This window comes from Bombus huntii, chromosome 11, assembly GCF_024542735.1.
Source record: "Bombus huntii isolate Logan2020A chromosome 11, iyBomHunt1.1, whole genome shotgun sequence".
In the NCBI taxonomy this organism is placed as follows: Eukaryota; Metazoa; Arthropoda; class Insecta; order Hymenoptera; family Apidae; genus Bombus; species Bombus huntii.
The window spans coordinates 3,881,392-3,902,494 of NC_066248.1; the positions used below are offsets into that span (position 1 = coordinate 3,881,392).

Consider the following 21,103-nt stretch of genomic DNA (forward strand, 5'->3'; position numbering starts at 1 on the left):
TTGCTATCCCGGTTTTGATAACTGTAACCTTGGTTATATTCACTATTGCGGGTCTACGTCAAAGGTGACAACGAGCCAAAAGCTACACGGTTTTTAATTTGACTCGTAGCAACTGCGCAAGGGTGGCGCGAGGTGTCAGTGACAAGGTGTATCTAACCTTAAAATGCGATCATCCGTGATAACCAATGTGATTGTACTGTTTGGACTGCATTTGTCGTATTGGTGTTGGAACACGGTAGATGCCAGCGGCGGGGCACTCGACACGAGCTCGAACTTTCAATCTGGTTCAACTGGAAGTTCACATTCCAAAGTTACGGCATTCTCCGCGACACTTACCGATGGATTAGCGCAAGCCGTTGCTCACGAAGCTGGTAAGTTTTATTTCTATTATTTAAACTAGACTGCGGATTTTTATACATTCATGAAAAACTTGAAAATGTAAAAATGCACATAATGTGTGTAATACACAAAAATGTATGATATATCTAGAGTGAAATATTCGTTATAATTTTTAACGGGTAATATAAATCCCTATTAACTTTTATTTCTTTAATTACGTCCATAAAAATCCGCTATCTGTTTTTTTCTTGTTGTCTGAACCCTCCAATATGCATAGCCCATGAAAAATATCCTTCATTTATTCTGTAACTTATAGTAGCTCACAAAAGTATTCAAATATTTGTAAAAATTTTTTTATGAATATATTAGATGTGCTATTATACTGAAACACTTAAAGATTTCATTAGCAATGTGGTCAGACTATCATAATTATACTGCTAAAGTTTGAAATAAATCTGAAAATATATATAGAAGCTACAAGATATTTTATGAGCCACTGTAAATGCATTGACAGCTTATAGTTCCTGTTGTATTCTGGTGACAAGTTTAATATTTATTTTAATATGTTCAGTCATAATATTGTTAGTTGTATAATTGCTTTCTTGCATAGTCTTGTCTTTATAATGTCAAGAAGAATTATGTGTACAGTTTACATTTTATATATGGTCCATGTAGTGTTTAGTAATATTTTTCTGATATTTGAGTTTTTATATGTATTTGAAATTATATACTGATGTAATATACTGCTATTTGTATTATCATGTCCATTTTTTTATTATGAAATCAAAAGTAATTTTTACATGTATTTCAAAATATATTTTTGAGAAATATGTTTGTTCTTCTTTTTCTTCTGTTATTGTTTATTAATGAAGATAGAAATTAAAAATTTCTCATATTGCATTATAATCTGAGCTATGATAATTGGAGGGTTAATTAATGATTAGTTATAAGATACTCCAAATTGCTTTGAAATTAAACCATTAGTTTATACCATTATTTATTGTTTTGTTTCATTAATATTTTGTTTTAATCTTTTGTATGTATGTGTAAATAGGCAGCATGTATATGCATGACTAATATTTAATTTTAGAAAAAAAAAAAGAAAATAAGTTTTGTCTGCTATATCATTTTATTTAAAGATATTTACATTTACAAAGCTTACTTAAAAAAATAGGCCTTCTTCTTTAATTTGATGATTTTGTTGTAAAAGAGATACAAATGTGTTTATGATAAAAGCTCACATTGCAGATGATAAATTTCACAAATGATCTAATCATTCAAAGATTAGTCTTGACTCAATAGTAACGAACTGTTATTGTAAACTTATTCTATGTCTATTAACAAGATACTTCTTTCTAATTGACATTTCTACATTAATAATAATTGGACAAAAAGCTTCTTACACGTGGTTAACAGGATAATCATAGCCCTAAAGAAAAAAGGCACTTGTAAACAAACTACATGTAATCATAAACACATACAATCAAACGTAGGCTGTTTAATTTATTACAGGTTCCGATACTTGTAACGATGACCTAGCTTGTCTTACACTGGCTTCTCATGATCGACTAGGTTTAGAAGCTATCAAATCACTCCACAGTCAACTAGACGATGATGCCAATGGAAATGTGGATCTTACAGAGTCAGATGATGTAAATAAATTTTTACTTATAATTCCTTCTACATTATGAGATATAAAAAACAATTTGTATTTCTTTTAGTTTTTAAGAGAAGAGTTACAATATGAAGCTGGGTATGAAAGGAGACAGAGGGCTTTCCATCATAATGATGATATGCATATTAGTGTTCGAGAACTTTGGGAAGCCTGGCTAAGGTCAGAGGTATTGTCTAAAATATAATTGTTTCTTTAAATAACTTTTATTTTTTTTGATATCTTACTATATTAATAATTTCTTTATAGGTTCATAATTGGACTATAGAACAAACATCAGAATGGTTAGCTTCTAGTGTAGATCTTCCACAATATGTTCCTACTTTTATACAACACCGTGTAACTGGTGCTACACTTCCAAGGTCACTTTCTTTAAACAGTACATCATCTTGATACTGTAACAATTGTTTTAATAGCAAAATATTTATTACTTTATGTATAGATTGGCTGTGAACAATATGCAATACCTAAGTAATGTGTTAGGCATCAAGGATCCCATTCATAAACAAAAAATTGCCTTAAAAGCTATGGATGTAGTTCTTTTTGGGCCACCAAAGGGTAAACAATTATTAAAAGATCATTTTTCTGTTAAAAATTTTTTGACTGGTTTACCATAATTATTTAATATCTTGTTATAGATACTGGACATGGCATCAAAGATACGGTATTAATAACATTGTTTTTCGGAGTGTGTATAGGATGTTGGTATGCATATCGGCAGAGGCAAGACTCAAAGAAACATCTCCACAGAATGATGAAGGATATGGAGAGTTTACATAAAGCAGAATTGGCATTGGAGGACTTGCAAGTATGTTTTACTTTTCTTAAAGTCTTAGTAACGCATTAAATCTTCGTTAATGTTATGTTTTACGATTTACAGAAAGAATTGGAGAGGGCACGAATGGAACAAGAAAGTGTAACTACTGAGAAACAAAACTTAGAGAAACGTTTACAAGACGAAAGTGTAGGATTGCACGCTTCTTACTCCGATCTCGAAGTTTCTCAATTAAAGGCAGAAATCGAAGTAAATATTCCATAAATTTTTACATTTAAAATTTAAGGATTAGGTTCCTTCAAAGTGTAATTAATTTGGACTTTACAGATGTTAAAAGTTGAATTGCAACGTGCAGAGGGCGAACTCGAAGACAGATGTTGGTCTCCTCCTTCTGGATTGCAACATTGGTTACAATTAACTCACGAAATTGAAAATAAAGCATATACCAAGAAAAAGATATCTGCAGAGAAACAGTTGCAACAAGCACGAGAAGCAGTAAGTGATACATTTTTTCTCAATTAAATTACTTTTGTATATCATTACAATTTCATTATTTATTATTTAATTGTACGTAATGTTATTTCTAGTGCGAGAAACTGCGAAAAAAACGATCGAGTTTAGTAGGAGCGTTTGTTTCAACTCATGGAAAATCGATTGATGAAGTTGACAAAAGTATAGTTGAGGCAAGAACTGCTCTAAACGAAGTCACCGTAGAATTGCAAGAAAGAGTACATCGTTGGAAGCAAATTGAGCTGCTATGTGGCTTTAATATAATAAATAATAATGGTCTAAGTTATTTAGAAACTGTTCTATACAGAGGAACTCCTAACGGTCGAGGTCTTGGACTCAGAGGTATTTACGTTTATGACGATACAAAATTGTTTAGTGATTAGTGCTTAGACCTTTTAAATATTTAATAATTTAAAAATGATTTTTGTATTTTATTTGTGAATCTTGGTTTAATTGATGATTGATATTCGTATAAAGTTTCAGTTTTAAAAATTTGGATACAATAAATTAACGCGAATAATTTATCATGCGTGCGATTCATGTTTACAGGTCGACTCAGTAGCCAAGATGACTTAGACGACGAAGCAAGTTCAGTTTACTCGCCTTCAACATGTGGTGCCGCAGGTAAGCTGGAAACGGACTTCCACGAGCATTTAGATTGATAGTAACAATGCTCAATTTGTAAATACTATTGTAACTTTGATATGATACTTACAATATCTAAATATCTTCTATTCTCTCTTTTTACGCACGTAGATATATTTTCGAGATCAATAATTTACTAACTTTTTTATCGTCCTAATAGTAGTAGTTTGGGTTCTTTTTGTGACATTAATTTCTCTTAATCAAACCTTCGGGTTTCCAGCGTAGGTACTCGTGAAAACTAAATTACAATATGTACTTTGCTAACTGTTTAAGAAGTTTGTAATGAAATTACGGATAAGTTATTCTTCGTAAGAATTTCTTATCAAAGATTTTGAAATCAAATTTTTACTAAAATATAAATTTAAAAAATTCACGCGATGCCTTAAGATTCATTTTGATACAAAAAAGTAGTTTTTGCAAATCGTAAATACGAACGTATGCATCTATGATTTCTATGAAAGATGTTACTGGTTCTAGGAAAGCAGATGGCTAATGTCACACATTACGAAGATGTTCTAATGTCATGTTTCTACAAATGTTAGAAAATATTTGAAGAATACAAAAATCTTATAAAAGATTTATGTTTAAAAAAAGCTTTACATTAAAACATTAAAAACATTAGCGACTTTTTTTATGGTCATTTTCTTTTAAATATATTTTTGTACATTGTGAAGTTTGATTACGTTATTGTCTTGTGTCTTTTACATAAAGTGTTGTTTAAATCATGCTATAAATGTTGTTGTCTCGTTGTTTTTGTTGAAAAATTTGCTCAAATTGTTTATTATTGCTTATATCATTTTTTGTGCTTTTTTCAAACTAATTCCCGATTTTATAAAACTTTGTTCAAAGAAAGTACAAAGAAAGTGTATATATATTTTTATATGTTTGAATTATTGAATTAACAATTTTAGCTGCTCTTCTTGTGATAAGATACAATATTTCTTGATATTCTTTGTTTCTCTTAGGTTATTGTTTGTTTATGTTGTGTTATCATTTGATTCTAGGGGTGGAAGAAACTATACTTAATGGTTCCAAAAAAGATTAAAGAAGCAACATAATCAAATCTTTCTAACCCGTTTTTATGTATATTATTGATCCTGCACATTGTATAGAAACTTACTTAAAGTTTAAAAAAGTCATAGTTGTTGAAAAAATTGTTATTGTTATTTATCGAGTAGTTACATATCAATGTAAAAAATTATTTATTTATATATTTTATCAAGTAATGTGTGACATAAATAATATGTTCGTAATTAAAAGTACATTGTACCAAAAAAATGCTTACGAACGAAATTTGATTATCTCTGACATGTGACAATGCAAGTAGCGTTAAAAGAGCATCAGCAGATCTTTCAGTGAAATCTGGTAAAAATTTTTAATGAAAGGATTTGTGTGCAGGAAAAGGGAGGATTGAAAATTGGAATGTTCCCCTTTCCTAATCGAGATTTGTCAAGTTATAACGGCGTGTTAATTATTTAAACAATGACAAGTTTCTTAACTTATTGTTAACGCGTAAGTTTACAGACACACACACGCGCACACACACGCGAACATACACTCACATATTCTCACATACACACATTATATTATAGTATAATTCAAAGAACAGTGTATTGTCAGTACAATTATATGGAGTTGTTTTTTTACAACTACCTGCTCGTACAGATTATGAAACGTTAGGATAACAATTTGATGAAAGAACATGACATATTTTTGTACAAAAATTTTCATGATGTGTCGAATGAACGAACAAGGCCAGAATCTTTACAAAGATGTGTATGTGAAAACATCAGAAGCATGTGATATTTTTACGAATAATGTCATTTTTCTTCCACATACAAAATACAAATTTTTTAGTTTTTTCTTTTCTCGTAAGAAATTTTTATTTAAGTATAAAGGAAATGAAAATCTGAGCCATGAAGAAAATCGAAGAGGTCAGAAAATAAATATTAATTTACTTTGAAAAAATTCAGGAAAGAATTTTATACGTTTCTTGAGACGCTATTCTGTGTAATATGTAAGTTTCTTCCTTGAAAAACTAGGGAACATCTACTCAATGACAGCAATGATTAATTCGCTTAATGGTCATTTTGCAAAGGTTAATTTGTGTCGCAACTACGACTTCGATTCTTCGTCTATCCAAGGCATACGATCGTTGGACTGGGAATGTATTTATGAACAAAATTAACAAGTCGTATCGAATGTCTCATTTAAATTCTAATCACCTACTAAATATCATAACGAGTATTCCAAATATATGTTATGTATATTTCCATATGTTCTGTATATTCTCGCAGCTTTAAATTTCCTATACGTGTGTACATATCCGCAGTCCAACGATCCAAGCTCCATCAAGTATAATAAGCCTTCTAGTTCGTTCCTTCGTATCTAGTAGCAATATATCGAAGACGACCAAGTGCCAAGCGTGATAACTATCTAATTATCACTTTATTTAATAAGTTTCGATGATCGATCACCTATTATATTACTATACGAAAATATAATATATCGCTTAATCCTATTAAAACGTTAAACCAAAGTAGAAATTTTTCATTTACGATTTCCCGGTTATTTCATGAGAATCGACCGATCGTCGATGCGTTTTCTTATTTCGCCAAGAGCACGTTTCAATTTTGCCAGGTCCCGCAGTAATGCGTTGCACAACAATCTTCGTATTAATAGTTCGAATTAGAAGCTAGCACAACATCCTATCTGAATTCGACGATCGTGTTTACATCGCTGGAAGTGCCATTTTCTTACGTGTCGTGTGCAATTTCAAATTTTTTCCCCGTCGCGATTATCGCTCGCTAGCTGAAGCTATAACCGGCGATTAAATACATCATATCTATGCTGTACTATAATCCGAGCGGAAGATTTCGGTCGTTCAAGATCACTTTACCACGAGGTGGCGTCGCTACTTCCTTCGTCTGATTTCTCGTTTCTGTTCAGCTCTTTAAGATCTAAGAAAGAGCAAAATTGTTTTCTTGATACTCGACTGTCCGTTATACAGATATTTCTTGTAGCAAAAAATGAACTTCCATCAACTTCTGAACTATAATTATACCTGAAACTGTAGTACCTATAAGTCCTCAGATCTTTTTGTGGAGCACGCTTAATGATTAAGCAATCAATTATCCGAAATCTTGGAGTAAACATTCTCTAAAATTTTGGGTAATTGCGTAATTGTATGTTACAGTGTATTTTTTAAGAGTTGGATAATTGTTTGGGCGTATGTTACTAGTATTGGTGTCTTGGAACCTCTTTAGAGATTAAAGAGGTAAATAGTTGAAGAATAAACGCAGAGATCATCGTGTTATATCAATTGGTGGGAGTAGTGTGGCCTTAAGCGTGGAAACCTTTGGCTGCGGCTAGGGACTAGGAAAAGCTCGAATGATCGAGGATTCCTGGTTCCTAATATGATGCCAAGAAATAAATTTTATTTCCTGGGAGATCCGCGTCATGGTTAAGATTAGAATCAATTAAAATTAGATGCGATTATATACGTCCGAGGACTTAACTCGTAGGTACAATACACGTATTTACACCACGACGCGTAATAAATATATTCTCGAATCGGTTTGATTTCATGCGAAAGACGTGACAATCGAAACGGCTCTTTTCTTCCTTCTATTATAAACTCGAGCATATCAACGGCATTGAGCTATATACGTATATGTATCCGCATATAATGCACATAGGCAAACGTGTGCATTATTGTACATTAAGAGACGAGAAGCGGAGGATCTGTACATTGTTTGTCTGATTGTTGCAATGCATACGTTATGTCTCCTTCTCGACATTTTATTGTGTGCGATTCAAAGGTCGTAATTAATAAATCAAGCAACTTGCGAGAAACCGACGTGTACAAGCCTCGTTTGTATGATCTAAGTTGCGATGAGACGTTTCAAGATGACCAATTACTTAACCGAGTATGTAATTTTAATTTCAATCTTCTTGCCGAGCGACGTTAACTACGCTAGTTCCTGAAATTAAATGATCCGTTCCTGGACTCGTATAAATTTTGCCGTGTTTCTATGAATGTTTCAAGTTCCTATCTTGTCTTTCTATTTTTGTCTATTTTGTCTTTCAAATAATCTAGTTAACATTGTACGACTCACGAGTGACTCACTTGAATTAAAATTACATATTTGGCACAATGATACGCTGTACTGCAATCTGTACAACAGTCTGTATATGATTGTCTTTGTTACCTGCAAACCGAAGTTTCAAGTTAGACGCTTTAGTATGTTAACTCCTTAGTAGTTTGTAAGTCTTAAATGCTATACATACCTATTGAAATGCGCCAAAAATGTACCAATGAGATTTATGAATTATTGCTGTTAAAATAACTGAGTCTAGAGAAGTCATTAGAGAATATTTTCTTTAAACAGGAACACAAAGATATCTTTCCCAGTTGAAGCAATAAAGAATTGACGTTTTTCTCTATTTATTGTATTCTTCTGACTTCGTCGTTTTTATATGGAACACTATGAAAATAGAATTTTCAACAAGAAACTCATAAAATGTTTGATTGTCTGTAAAAAAAAATTTATGAAGGATTTTGTGTGTTTTGTTTTCGCTAGAACAAGGGACCAAGCTGCGTTCTCTGGTAAAGTATGGCATCTGAGGAGCATGTAAAGTTTTCTCAGAATTGATGTGACACGAATTTGAAGAGTCTTCTTAGGAACAAACATAAATTTTATCGCATAGATCGTGAATTTTCATGCATTGCGCTTTTTAAATAACGATTTCTTCGTTATTCTACTAATGTTTGCGAGACAGTAAAGCATCGCGACAAAATTTATATTATTTACTGTGGAATATAAAAGAGTATCATCCATTGTGTTGTTTGTTTCTCTTCTTCCTTCCACAAACTGGATTCTGCATGGAACTGACCTCTGACACTGTTTGTCGAAAGCAGTTCTAACTAATTAGTGCATGAAAATTACAATTGGCCGAATAAAAATAGTATCTATAGTTATTTCAATATATCTTCATCTTCAATACCAATGGTATCAGTAAATCAATATCCCACAGGCACCAAAGAAACTGATATTGGAATACATTTTTCCAAGAAAATCTCAGTTTCTTTGGTTCCTGACCTACATTAACGTTAATCTATTCATACATATAACAATTAGTTCTATTCCAATTTCCAATCAGTTTTACTAAAGATTCAAATGCACTTTCAGGTTAGCCCATCCATTCTCCATCAACTTTGATGAACTCAATTCCAATACCGAGCAAATAGATTCCTAAAACCTTACATATTTTCAAACAAATTTTTATAATCTTCAAGAATCTGTGATTCTAATGTATCAATCACTCGTACTAAAATCCCTTGCAGAAATAAAAGGCTATCATAAAATGAAAAGCCACCGCAGATACATACAAAGCATAACAAAGTTCAATCTTAATCTACAGGTACACTAGACAGCCTAATGTGGAAGGAGTCGTCGGTTCCTCCAGACTCGTCCAGCAGTGAAACCGGGAAGGATACACCACCAGAGAGTAACGTTGTACATTTCACCGTCGGCGATGGGCCCGTCGAGCCCGTCAGAGCATCCAGCAAAGAGAAGTCCAACATCATGCGTTCCCACAGTCAAGACACGAGCATGCCTGTCGCCGTCGAGAACAAGACTACCTCACCATTCCTGTCGAAATCGTCTTATTCAGAGAATTCGTTGGATTCGTCGAGCCAAGATCGATCAGGGCAGCAAAAAATTGGTCCAACGTTCGCGACGACCGCGAGTACCACCAGCATCAACTCCACGACAACGACGAGCATATCGAGCAGTAGCAGGAAAGCGCTGAAGGAGCCGCAACAACAGTCAACGGTGGACGACGAAACGTTATCGACGGACTCGAACTCGACCACGGACAACGACGAGTCGAAAAAACGACGCCGGAAGATGCTGTTCACGTTCAGGAGGAACAAGACCAAGGTCACGTTATGAAGCCCGCTAGTCAACATAACATACACTATATATCTGTGTTGTAACGTTCTTACTTAACGCTAACTCACCTGCGATCGATTAATTGTGTCATTACGAGCCGCAACGTGCACTTAAAACATGATGAAAACGACTTGTCTCCGCGAACCGGTTGATCATTAATTAGCGATTAGATACAGCCGGTACATATACGTATACGTACATACAGACACACATTATCTGTACACGCAAATAGAGGGACAGGTATAGTTTGGCGGAACATCGATGACTTCCCTTCGTTGACCCTTTGGTCTGCATCAAATCGGACGTTGGCATTTAATCTCGCTTCTATACAAGCCCAATGCTATTGAAATTGATTGTACGAGTTTGAGAGCTTCCATCGTGTATTGCTGTATTGCAGAAGGCACGTAGAAAAACAGGGGAAATTAGAAAGTATCGTATGAATTATGGAAATGGTACTTACTCTTCAGTAAACTCTCGATGGAAGAGCATTCAAATACGACTTAGGGGTTAGTTACTTAGTCAATCCAGTTTCGGTAGTTTCTAGGTACTGTATGTAATTGGTGTCGAAGCTCCTTGTAGTATAAATATCGCAAACAAACGCAGCTACGAACGTTCAAATCTTATTAGATTTTGAGAAACGTAGCTGCCTCTTTGCAATCTGTACATTAATGTATGATACAAGCATAAGGAAGGGATTTTGTTAAGGAATTGTACAGTATGAGCTTGACGCATAACGAAATTGATTATGCCAGTGTCTGATTAATTATACAATAATAGTAGTGTCACGGTTTAAAGAAGCGTTAGTTAAGTAAGTCTAAGAAAACGAGAAAAACATACCTAACGGCCAACGATGGAGAGATAGATAATTCTAAGAGTTAGAAGCGATGTTCCGCTCTGCTACTGTCGTGTAGAATGTTTTTGGTGCCCTGCTGTGTCTCCTGTTCTGCCAAATCTTCGTTCTGTTCGCAACCAGACATCATCAAGCGACGTCCAATTTAGACAGCTAGATTTTTAACCTCGCGAAATTCTTTAATCACGACAATATTTTGGCTCAGGGATGGGCGATCTTTTCTCTATACCCGTGTACCTCCTTTTCAATTTCAGGTAGAATTGTATACCGACAGCTCTCTGTCTCATTCATTGTAATTTAAATTGAGCTTCTTTTTCGCTGGAACGTTCCTTTAATTTCGCCTTTGTACTCCACTGAATAGTATCCAGCAGCTGTTCACTTTTCGATTAGTCTCTCTGAAATAAAAGAATCTCAATTTTAAATATTTATAATAAATATAAATTGTCTTTGGATTAAGTTTTGTAGTAAGTTATGATAGTGAAAATTGATCTTTGAACAGCTACAATGAACACGATATTTTACAATCTCTAACAACGTATTGACCTCTTCTTTGAAGCAGTGGAAATATTTTACTTGGTCCATTCCTATTCTTTCGTGCATTTTCATTCTTAAAATTATTTCGAACGCCAGTAAAACAATGAATGAAGTTCTAGAATGATTTCATAATCGATTACAATTTATAAAAATGTATGTTCCTCCGATGTTTCTCCATGACGATACTCGGCCTAAGTAATCATTAAGCGAAATCTACTAAGAAAGAAGTTTCTGTCGTATCTGCTTTAACAAGTTCTTCATTTCTTGACTATAATTCACGAGTCCGGTATTATAATTCCAACATAGATTTTTATTTAAAGAAAAAGAAAAGCGATCGCTCATTCCTAGATCCATCGTGACTTGTTTCTCTTGCGCAAAAACACGAAATTCTAGCGTACTGAAGCTTTCGTTCCTTTCTTTTTTTGTTTCTTTTTCAATCGATGAACTAGTGGTAGTCGTTAAATGTAAATCTTCTTTCTGTTTTCTTTTGTCTTTTCTCCCTTTTATTTTTCGTATTCATTGTTTTTTTGGCCCCTTCAGTACAGGTCCAGCACAAATTCTTCCTCTTCGCCTTCCTATTTGATTTCTTAATATACACTTAAATATCGCGATCTCACACACTTTATCATTTTTTATCTTTGCTTTGCTTTTTGCAAATTACAATTGTCCTCTATCTTTCTTCGTATTACGCTGAGTTATTATATCCTTCTTTATCCGAATGTGTCTTCATTTCTTGAAAAACTTGCGAAATTTAATGACGATATCTTCCATTTAATCGCGTTCGGTTAAATAGCACGAATATCAGATTCCATTGTTGAATTTTGTATATCTGTAAGGAGCAGAGCTCTGTTCTGAAATAGGCGATAATAAGATAAGAGAATACCTAAAATATCTTTAACTATTAAGTCATCCCACGAGTGAGGTAGCGTTTTTAATATTATCTTCTTAAGAACACAATTAAATACAAATAAACACAATAAAAACACAAATAACAATTGAAAGAGGATTTGCAGTTGATCAGATTTCAAGTATTTTCCAAAGTATGTGAATTTTGGGTAATTCTCATTTTTTAGAAGTAAAATTGTTCACCTAACCGCAGTCAACCATAATATTAGTTCCTTGTTTGATAAAATTCATACTTGTGGAATGACATAATAACAAATAATCATAAAGAGATTTAGGACACTCATCCTTCGAGGTTCATGAAGATTTGTAAATAGAATATCGCTGAAAAGCAATAATCATTAAGACGTCTCTGTTTTTCTTCCTATACGTGACTTTACACGATAATGTTTGCAAGTATTACTAGGTTTAACACTACGAATAAAGCTCACGAATCTCAAAGGAGAGAGAGGAAGGGAACTAGCGTAAAAACCGACTTTTGTGCTTGCCTTGTACCATATAGAGAATTTCTAGTTCAAATTATTTGCAGTCTTCCATGAATCATAAAAGAGTACATAAATCGTGACGTTTTATCGTCGCGTTTTTTATTCAATTTGTGCGCCGTTTATTCTTCTTTTCTTCTTCTTTTTTCAAACGACTCGTTCATAATATTGCGACACCTTCTAATGTTTAAACGATTATGGTCTGCCTGAAATCAATTAGTCGTTCAAGGCCATCGAATAATCTCTATTGTTTCATATACTTTAGAATTTCGTTCATCGCTAAATTTACGTTCATCATTATAATAGTGGAGAACGCTATTACACGGATTATCTAGAAATCTGAAAGCTTAGAATATTATTAGTACGGAATGGAAAGCACTATCTAGCTCCCTTTGTAACAGCGTTGAAAAATTATCGAGATAGAGGTTTAGCAAGGAGGAAAGGGTACGATGATTTATAATTAAGAAAGTGACCTTAAGTGACTGACTGTTTTTGGTCAGACTGTAGAATTAACTTATTATCGCTTCCTCGTATTACGCATAATTCTCTACAGTTGTCGCGCGTGGCAACGAACATACAATACAGGACGAAGTGGTTTCTTCCTTTCTTATCATATTTTTCTCATTTTATGTATATACACTGTATATGTACGTATATACATTATGTACACACACACACATGCACACACAAGTATGTCCGTGTACATATAAACGTAGAAGCTTAAAAGCGGTGAGGCTGGAACTCTCTGAAACTTATACCATGTAAAGAAGGATAGTGCGATAAGATTTAAACTCGAGTATTAAATCGACCATTATCACATGAATATGCGAAGCTACTGTTACAGACAATTTTGATAAGTGTCATCGCCCTCGCGTCGATTAACTTTCCGTGCGCCGGTTTCTCCATAATCGAAGAGGAATTCTATCTTGGAAATTTAATGATGCGCTCGACTCGAATTCTAATTAGCAAAAGTTACGTTCGTAATTGGCACGTGAAATCGGAAAATTCGAGAGTTAGGAGGTTCGAGAAGCTGAAAACTTGGAAGCTTAACAATTTGAAGGTCATTGAAATACGCCAACGTCTAGAAATTGAGGAAGATGAAAATTCGAGAGAACCTAGACCACGGAGAGTTTGAACAAACGCTTATTGTCCTTTTTGTTTCACTTGTTCTTCCAAAATGCCTGCACGATTAATCGACCACTTTCGCTTGATCTTCTCTCTTGTGCTACCCGATGTTTTTAATATTTATTTTGTTGTGCATCTTTACCCTGACTCAAGAGCAGTGGATTTCGTTCGCTATTTTGCGGTTTTTCTACGTGTATCCTGGAAAATCTTCCTTTTGTTTCGCCCTTATTCCTTTTCCCTTTCACGCGACGCGCATTCCTCTTGCCAGCTTATTGTTCCAGATGACGCTTACTTCGCTCCTCTCCTAACTGGCAAACTGACACATTTGTATCTCAGGGTTAGTCTCAGTTTCTTTTTCTGATCACGACAACGTACTAATTATGAGTACGATCACGAGTGTGTTTTTCGGGGGCATCTCTCTATCTGTAGAGATACACACGTTTGAACAGACATCGCGCGACCCTCTGGACGAGTTACTTAGGGACGTATTATAAGAGAGCAATAGGCGAAGCGATCTGACGTTCAATGGACCAAGTTCGATTAACGTTATGTAGCGTTACGTGAAAAATAAGAAGAGGTATAGTTGCAAGCATCGATAGTTGGAACGTTCTTCTAGGCTCAATCATAGTATTATAGAATAGTAGCATCAGGGAAGATTGTCGTAGTTAAGTATTTAAACAAACTTTTATCTCGAACGAGATATCACAGCTTGCGAGGGCTTCCGTATATGTAAAAATACAGCCGTATAATTGTATCAATTTTATCGTAACACACTGTTTACCAATTATACAAATCTGCCAACTTTATCATTACAGTAGTATCGTTGTTAAAATGCTTGAGAGTAAATGGTCCAAACTCTATTCAGGGCACACTTTTTCGATATTTAAAGATGTAGATAACGAAACTGCTAGGTAAACGTAGCGTTAAATTTGAGAAAGTGTGTATCCGTTGATTCATCTGCAGTCTTCTACAGCAGAAAAGTTTTTTCAAAAATATCTTTCTTCTTTAGCTTGTATCCGATTGTTCCGCGAAAAGGTTTCATCTTCGAATGAAATCAATTTTCCTATAGGTATACGATGCATTACGTTCGATTAAAAACTTAAGACTGCAATGAATTAATAAGTGAGAAAATCTTGCAATAGCAATATGTAACACGTGTGACACTCGTGTTCCCCAGCAGAACTGAAAAAGAAATATTGTTAATATCTGATGTATAAATCATGTTTCCCTTTGTCGGGGATGCTATGTTCTCCAAATGAAAAGAAACAAGAAAGAAGAAAGAAGCTCACTCCCACGATTTAAGTCGTTGATCAAACCGCGTGACATCTTTATGGTTGTATGATTTATCGTAAGAGTTGACATACGGAATAAAAGCAAAGGTCAATTTTAACTAGCTCTTTGCGACGTTCTTCTCGTGCAAACTATAAATTGTATTCCCTGCGTGAAACCTGGGAACCTTTCTCGACTGGGAAAAGAAATCACAGGCCGTCCGAAAAATCGTGTACCGTCCTTGTAAGGCGTGATTCTCTTCTCGTCTGTTGCAATATCGAGCACGATTTACGCGATCGTAGAACGATTTATTCGCATGAATTTATAGAATGATAATAGAAAGATGTAATACGACTAAGTTCGTTGGCTTCTCCTTCCAACGTTTCCGTTCCAAGAGACCCGGACGAACGCAGAGTCGTCGAGAATTATGCAGATACATCATCGATCACTAACAATTTCTGTGAGAATAAAATGTGTCAGCTTCGTTTTAACGTGTTACTTCGTGATCGACCCATTAAGTACCAGCTTTAAGATGGTTTGCCAGGTTGTGAATATTCTATGTATCATATGTGCCCCTTTCAATAGTCTTCTCGTTCTCTTCGGACTGTTCTATGTAGTTCTTAAGCGAACGTAATATAACGTTAACCATTCCTACAAATAATTAATAGCTGTTGAGAATTCGTAATAACTTGTTGGAAAGATAGTAGCGATTAAAACGATGAGAATATCTTAGAAGATTCTTAAAAGCGAAGTACTGTGAATATGTGTACTTTATAGTTGAAAATAAAACTATGTTGTATACACTGACTTATTGTTAGCTTGAGTGGTAGAGTCTGGCTGTTTTTCTCTCTTCGATTTTTCGTCAATTCTTCTGACGTACGTGGTATGCGTGTGTACTATGATACAAGTGGTAATCTGCAATCTTTCTTACCTCATATGATAGCCCAGCAACAATATGTCGGAAAGCGAGCGTTTAAAAAATAATTTGATATAAGTTTCTCAGGAACGTTATGTTATCTGTTCCCCTGGTGTTCCGTAATAATTAATTTCGTTTGTCCCCTTTTCCTGTGTTTAATATTCTTGATATCAAACGAATCGTTTGAGACGTTACATTTGTCATTAGCACCGAATTATGGCGATAGAAGTTGTAAAAAAGTTAAGGAGCTTCTCATCGTGGTATAAGAGTCGAAATTATTCAAAAAAACATATAAATTCTGGAACGATCGAATTTAGAAAGAGAAAGAAAACGAGGAAGAATTTTGAAACAAGCGTAATGAAACGTGACGAAGTCGTTGTCAAAACTCTAGGGAAAACGGAGGTTTCAAGCAACATAACACATACAAATGCTGGTACTTAATGGACCCGTTAAAAGGTCGTCACAGTGCGTAGAATTTCTTAGGACACTTCAGATCAAAATGTATTTTATAATTACGAGTGATGTTTATAAAGGACAGTTTTTAAGATTGTGTATATCTTGTTATATGTTATATCGCTTGATACTGAAATCTGACTCCAGTTTACTAATTATTGGTAGAGACGAAGAGTGAACGATAGAATGCAAGAGATGCGAAAAGGAAGAATACGTGTATAGTTCAAAGGTACGCGTTACTTCATAAGTTACATATACTACCAGTTGAAAATATGAGACTCGAACTGTACATTATGCTTAGCCTCTATATCCTGTCTTCAATGACATAATCTTTCGAAAGGGAATGACCTGCAACTGCTTTAGAATTCTTGATCTGCTTCTTCGTAATTTTATAAATCAAACACTTCTTGGTCCTAATGGATTTTAAAATATTTATAAAATATAATTCTGAGAAGTAACTACTTTTTACATATTAAAAGATCCCATTAGAACACATATTTTAACGTTTTCAATATTTAAATAAAGTACCTGAAATGTATACCAAGCTAATTTGCCGTTATAAAGCAATAATTAAATGTTCATTAAAGGTTAATATTTAGGATATTAATTGATGTGACGTTTCATTTTTATCCTTGTACCATAAAGTATGACAATAATTCGATTTAACAATAATTCGACTTAAAGTCACATGTTTCCAGCTGGCGAGGTATTTACGCGCCGGCGCGGGAAGCGCGGGCTATTCGAACTTGGATTTATTTTACATAAACATGTAAATTATTCCTACTATGTTACTATTATATTGTTCGCCTGTTTTAATGGCGAGATAGGTCTTCCTTGTAACGTGATAGAGAAATTGATCAAAAATAAAGAAATTTCATAAAAGCCTGAAGCTCCCAGCTAATTTCTGTTTCTTCTTTTCTTTTTTTAGTCTTATTGAATCTTCTCTCTATCCCTCTCTCTCTCTTTTTCCAGGGTAACACAATGCAACAACTCAGTTGGTCGTAATGCGCTATTTTATTAGAAAAACGTTATTAAATAGTTTGGACCGGACACACACGCAAAACATGTTTTCCATCGGTTTTACACCAATGTTGACTGCCGACAAAATTAGACATGGTTGCAGCAAATTAGAATTTGTAGCCTTCTGTGGCTTAGGTTCATACAGTTTATACAGTTCAAGATTTTCAGATGTAAATTCTAGTTTTTCTCTGAAACAATATGTTAAAGTCTATAGTCCAAATAGTTTTATCAGGTTGCAGTGATCAAGTGTGTTGTTTTTTTTTCTTACGAATAATTATTTTATATATAATGTATAATACAATATATATAAGATTATTTTATAATTTCTTTATTGATTTCTATTCTCTCTTTCCTAAGTTTTATTAAAAGTCTAAAAGGTACTGCCTATTTGATAAAACTGGATGTAACTATAGAATATCCTCCCAAAAAGGCAAGAAATACAATCTGAAGGTCTCAAACGGCATTAAACATGGAAACAATTGCGCGAAGAACGAAATAACACACTCATCAACAATTAAGTCCGGTAACTAATACTAGCGAATATCTTTGTCATTAATTTAAAACCATGTATAAACATCTGCACACGCCGTAACGATCTTATAATAGTCTTTAGGCTAGAATGGTCTAACTGTGACCTAACGATCAACTAACTATAACTGCACAAATCTATGGTCGTTCATCTTTGTGATTAACGATCACAGCAATGGATACATTGGCTTCAAGTTAGTCTATAAATTCTCAAATAATTGTATACTGCTACATGACTCAGGCTAAGATCAATTTTCCTGCCCTACAAAGATGTTTTTACATAAAAAGGATTTATTCATTGAGTACATTCAAATTTCAATGTAATCCAACTTATTTGAGAATTTATCGACCAACTTGGATATTAACAAATAAATTAATCGTTAGATATTTCGTCACTGGTATCATGATACTTGATTAGAAATCGTATTACGTGTTCAGATTTTCAACTAGAAATCCAGAATTATAGGACAAATTGTATAAACCATCAGTCTTATGAAAACACAAGCATACTTATTAACAATCGAACAATGGATTTGAAATACTGATTTCGCGATAAACAGATTTTCTTTTGAACAACGAATAAAGAAGCATTCGAGTTCCTATTGAGTCGAATAATTTTCCACAAAAAAAAAAAAAAGAAAAAAGAGAAGAAGAAAGAATACTGTGTGCCCTATTTTTAAGTTATCAATAAATAGTTCAACGCTCTAATTTTAATTGAAAACTATAGTAGAACGTTGAGTTCATCGTCATGGATTTGAAGTTACAACTCTTCTTATGGTAGAAAACCCAATGAAATTGACACGTTTCTCCATATGTTTGAATTCTTCTGTCAAATTAAATTAGTATGTTATACTATTAAATAAACACGTTGCCTGTCTTGGAAATTTTTTTTGGTGAAACTTTATAATACGTGATAAATTTTCAGATTACACTTATACATAGAAATAAATATTACATATGAAAAATATTATAGCAAATTCTCTGCTGTTGTATCTTTACTTTCTTTTTATATTGGTATAAACGAAATATCATTTTATGCAATGTTCGTAAAAAGTATAAAATTCCTTTGACAGTCAACATGTTAAAAATCCTTGGCAGTATTTAACGAATATGACTATTGTATTCACCGGTTGCACTTGGTGCAATTGCCTACGTGCACGTGTAACGGACGGTCAATAAAGGTAGATTGATCCTGTTTCTTCCACTAGTCCAAACGATCTACGACATCGTTCGCTCTTCTACTGAAATTAGCATAAATAATTGTATAAAGAGAATAAAAGTATAGTTATATTCTTCCTCTTTCAACGTCTTGCAGATCTTTCAATATAAAAGACTCCTTACCAAAGAAACAATCCAGAAGAAAACAAAAAATAAAGACGTAATATTTTTAAACAATATTATATATATACGTATATTACAAACACCGTATTTAATCACAAACGTTGAAAGAAGAATCTACTAAATTGTCAATTTTTTCTTCGCTCAAATCACCTCAAACATGCAACAACGAGAATCGTCAATGTACGGAGTGATTCTCTCCTTCCTCACATACCTCTTAGAGAACACTTAATACTGAAACCGTTCGGGAGCAACATGACCCATGTCTTTACTCTATTACAACCGACTATAATCTCTAACAAACTGAAGTGTGTGCAAGATCGTTCAATTTTGCGGCGTATTGTCGTCATCTTGCTGGTCACTGGTTTCTGCCGCGGAGGGTATGGTGGCGAGGAGCCTGACGGCTAATCTGCTTGGTGATCCGGGTGGTTCAGGCTCCTGGATGGCCAGCTGACGGGTAAGTCGTGGCTTTGACCTAGTTGGCCTAGGCGTGTTCCTCGCATTAATCTCTAAAGATGCACTAGACCTTGAAATTCTCCAGGTGCTGGTGCTGGCAGTAGTAGCAGAACCGGAGGAATCGTTCCTGGAGGAACTGAGGTTCGATTCTTGCGACGGTTTCCTGGTGATCAACCACGAAGAAGCTCTTCGTTTAGGATCCAATAACCTCAATGGAATACCGCAATGATGAGTTTGTCTCCAGGAATCCGATCTAGACGAAGAGAAATTTTCACTGGAGGACACCGACGAGGCTCGTTTATGTTGCTTCTGTTGGATCTCCGCGATTTGATAAGCGTACTGGTCGCTACGTGCGTGTCTAGGCCTGGTGTCCCTGGCACATGGCCACAGTATCCTGGTGCCCCATCGTCGATAGCCAGAACACTGGCTAGTTTCAAGTAATCTTGAATTACAGGCGCACGGTGCCTGATTCTCTCGCGACGACCTATCTACCAGGCTATTCGTATTTACAGGGGTCTGCCTGTTACTGAAGTTGGAGCTATGCCGGCATCTGCCGATCCCCCTGGTCACCCTGGACTCCTCGATCGCCTTGCAAATAAGTACGCAATCTTTCTTGAACTGTTTGGTCAAGATGGCGTATAAAAACGGGTTACAACAGGAGTTTAATGGCAGTACGAACACGGCGAATATTTTCGCATGTTCGAGCGACACCAGCTGCAACCCAAACGTGGCAGTCAGCGAGAAGAACGCTATGGGGGCCCAGCAGACGAAGTCGGTGAACACCAGCAGAGCCATCCGCTTAGCAATTCGAGAATCATTTGAGTTCCACGCTTGGGAGCCTCTGATCGCGCAATACATCTTCAGATAGCATCCCATTAATATGAGAAACGCAACGCCATTGATCAGCATGAGAAAGGTCACGTACGCCAACGCCGCGTTTCCATTGGTCTCGAATGGTAAGCATATAGCGAACTTTCTGTAATCTGATACACCGACTAGGGGTAAACTTGCCATCGACAGAGCAAAACCCCAGCCAGCAATCATTACATAACCAGCGTGTTTGAGAGAAAGTCTCTTGTTCAGGTGCATGGCATGTATTATGGCGTAGTGCCTTTCTAGAGTAATAACTGCTAACGTATACACGCTTAACTCAGAACTGAAAACACCTAGAAAGCCGGCTAACTGGCATCCAGCGGAAGTTTGCCATGGTATGGCATACATCCGGAATTCTCCTAGGGTAGAAGCGTCCACCACCGCCAAAAGACCTAAAATTGTAACATATATATTTGAAACTATAAATTTGAATTGAAAAAGAAGATAGCGTAGAAATA

The 21,103-nt window shown here is 34.9% G+C and overlaps 2 protein-coding genes across 17 annotated transcripts in view; one reads left to right on the forward strand and one right to left on the reverse strand.

Moving 5' to 3' along the window:
- The first annotated feature begins 145 nt into the window (after positions 1-145).
- Positions 146-18,637, forward strand: LOC126870870 (stromal interaction molecule homolog). 6 transcript variants are annotated; one of them, XR_007691462.1, is made up of 12 exons: positions 153-371; positions 1,852-1,991; positions 2,061-2,180; positions 2,261-2,373; positions 2,454-2,569; positions 2,650-2,819; positions 2,892-3,035; positions 3,114-3,281; positions 3,374-3,638; positions 3,846-3,920; positions 9,366-16,659; positions 17,403-18,637. XR_007691462.1 is itself a non-coding variant. In XM_050628974.1 (11 exons), the coding sequence occupies exons 1-11, from the start codon at positions 164-166 to the stop codon at positions 9,896-9,898; spliced, it is 2,052 nt and encodes a 683-aa protein (XP_050484931.1). In that variant the 5' UTR covers positions 146-163; the 3' UTR covers positions 9,899-17,331. The 6 variants fall into 6 exon arrangements, 4 of the variants coding, with proteins under 4 accessions (XP_050484931.1, XP_050484933.1, XP_050484934.1 ...); XR_007691463.1 differs by lacking the exons at positions 9,366-16,659; positions 17,403-18,637 and adding exons at positions 4,946-7,870; positions 8,525-8,781; XM_050628974.1 differs by lacking the exon at positions 17,403-18,637 and having other exon boundaries at positions 146-371; positions 9,366-17,331.
- Positions 17,426-21,103, reverse strand: part of LOC126870863 (lutropin-choriogonadotropic hormone receptor) — a 37,744-nt gene continuing 34,066 nt past the window's right edge. For 9 of the 11 annotated variants that reach the window (XM_050628952.1, XM_050628954.1, XM_050628960.1 and 6 more), the window contains one exon: positions 17,426-21,037. In XM_050628952.1, coding sequence (XP_050484909.1) covers positions 19,641-21,037 — 1,397 coding nt within the window. In that variant the 3' untranslated portion in view covers positions 17,426-19,640. The remainder of the gene's footprint in view (positions 21,038-21,103) is intronic. The other 2 variants (XR_007691457.1, XR_007691456.1) reach the window with 2 other exon arrangements.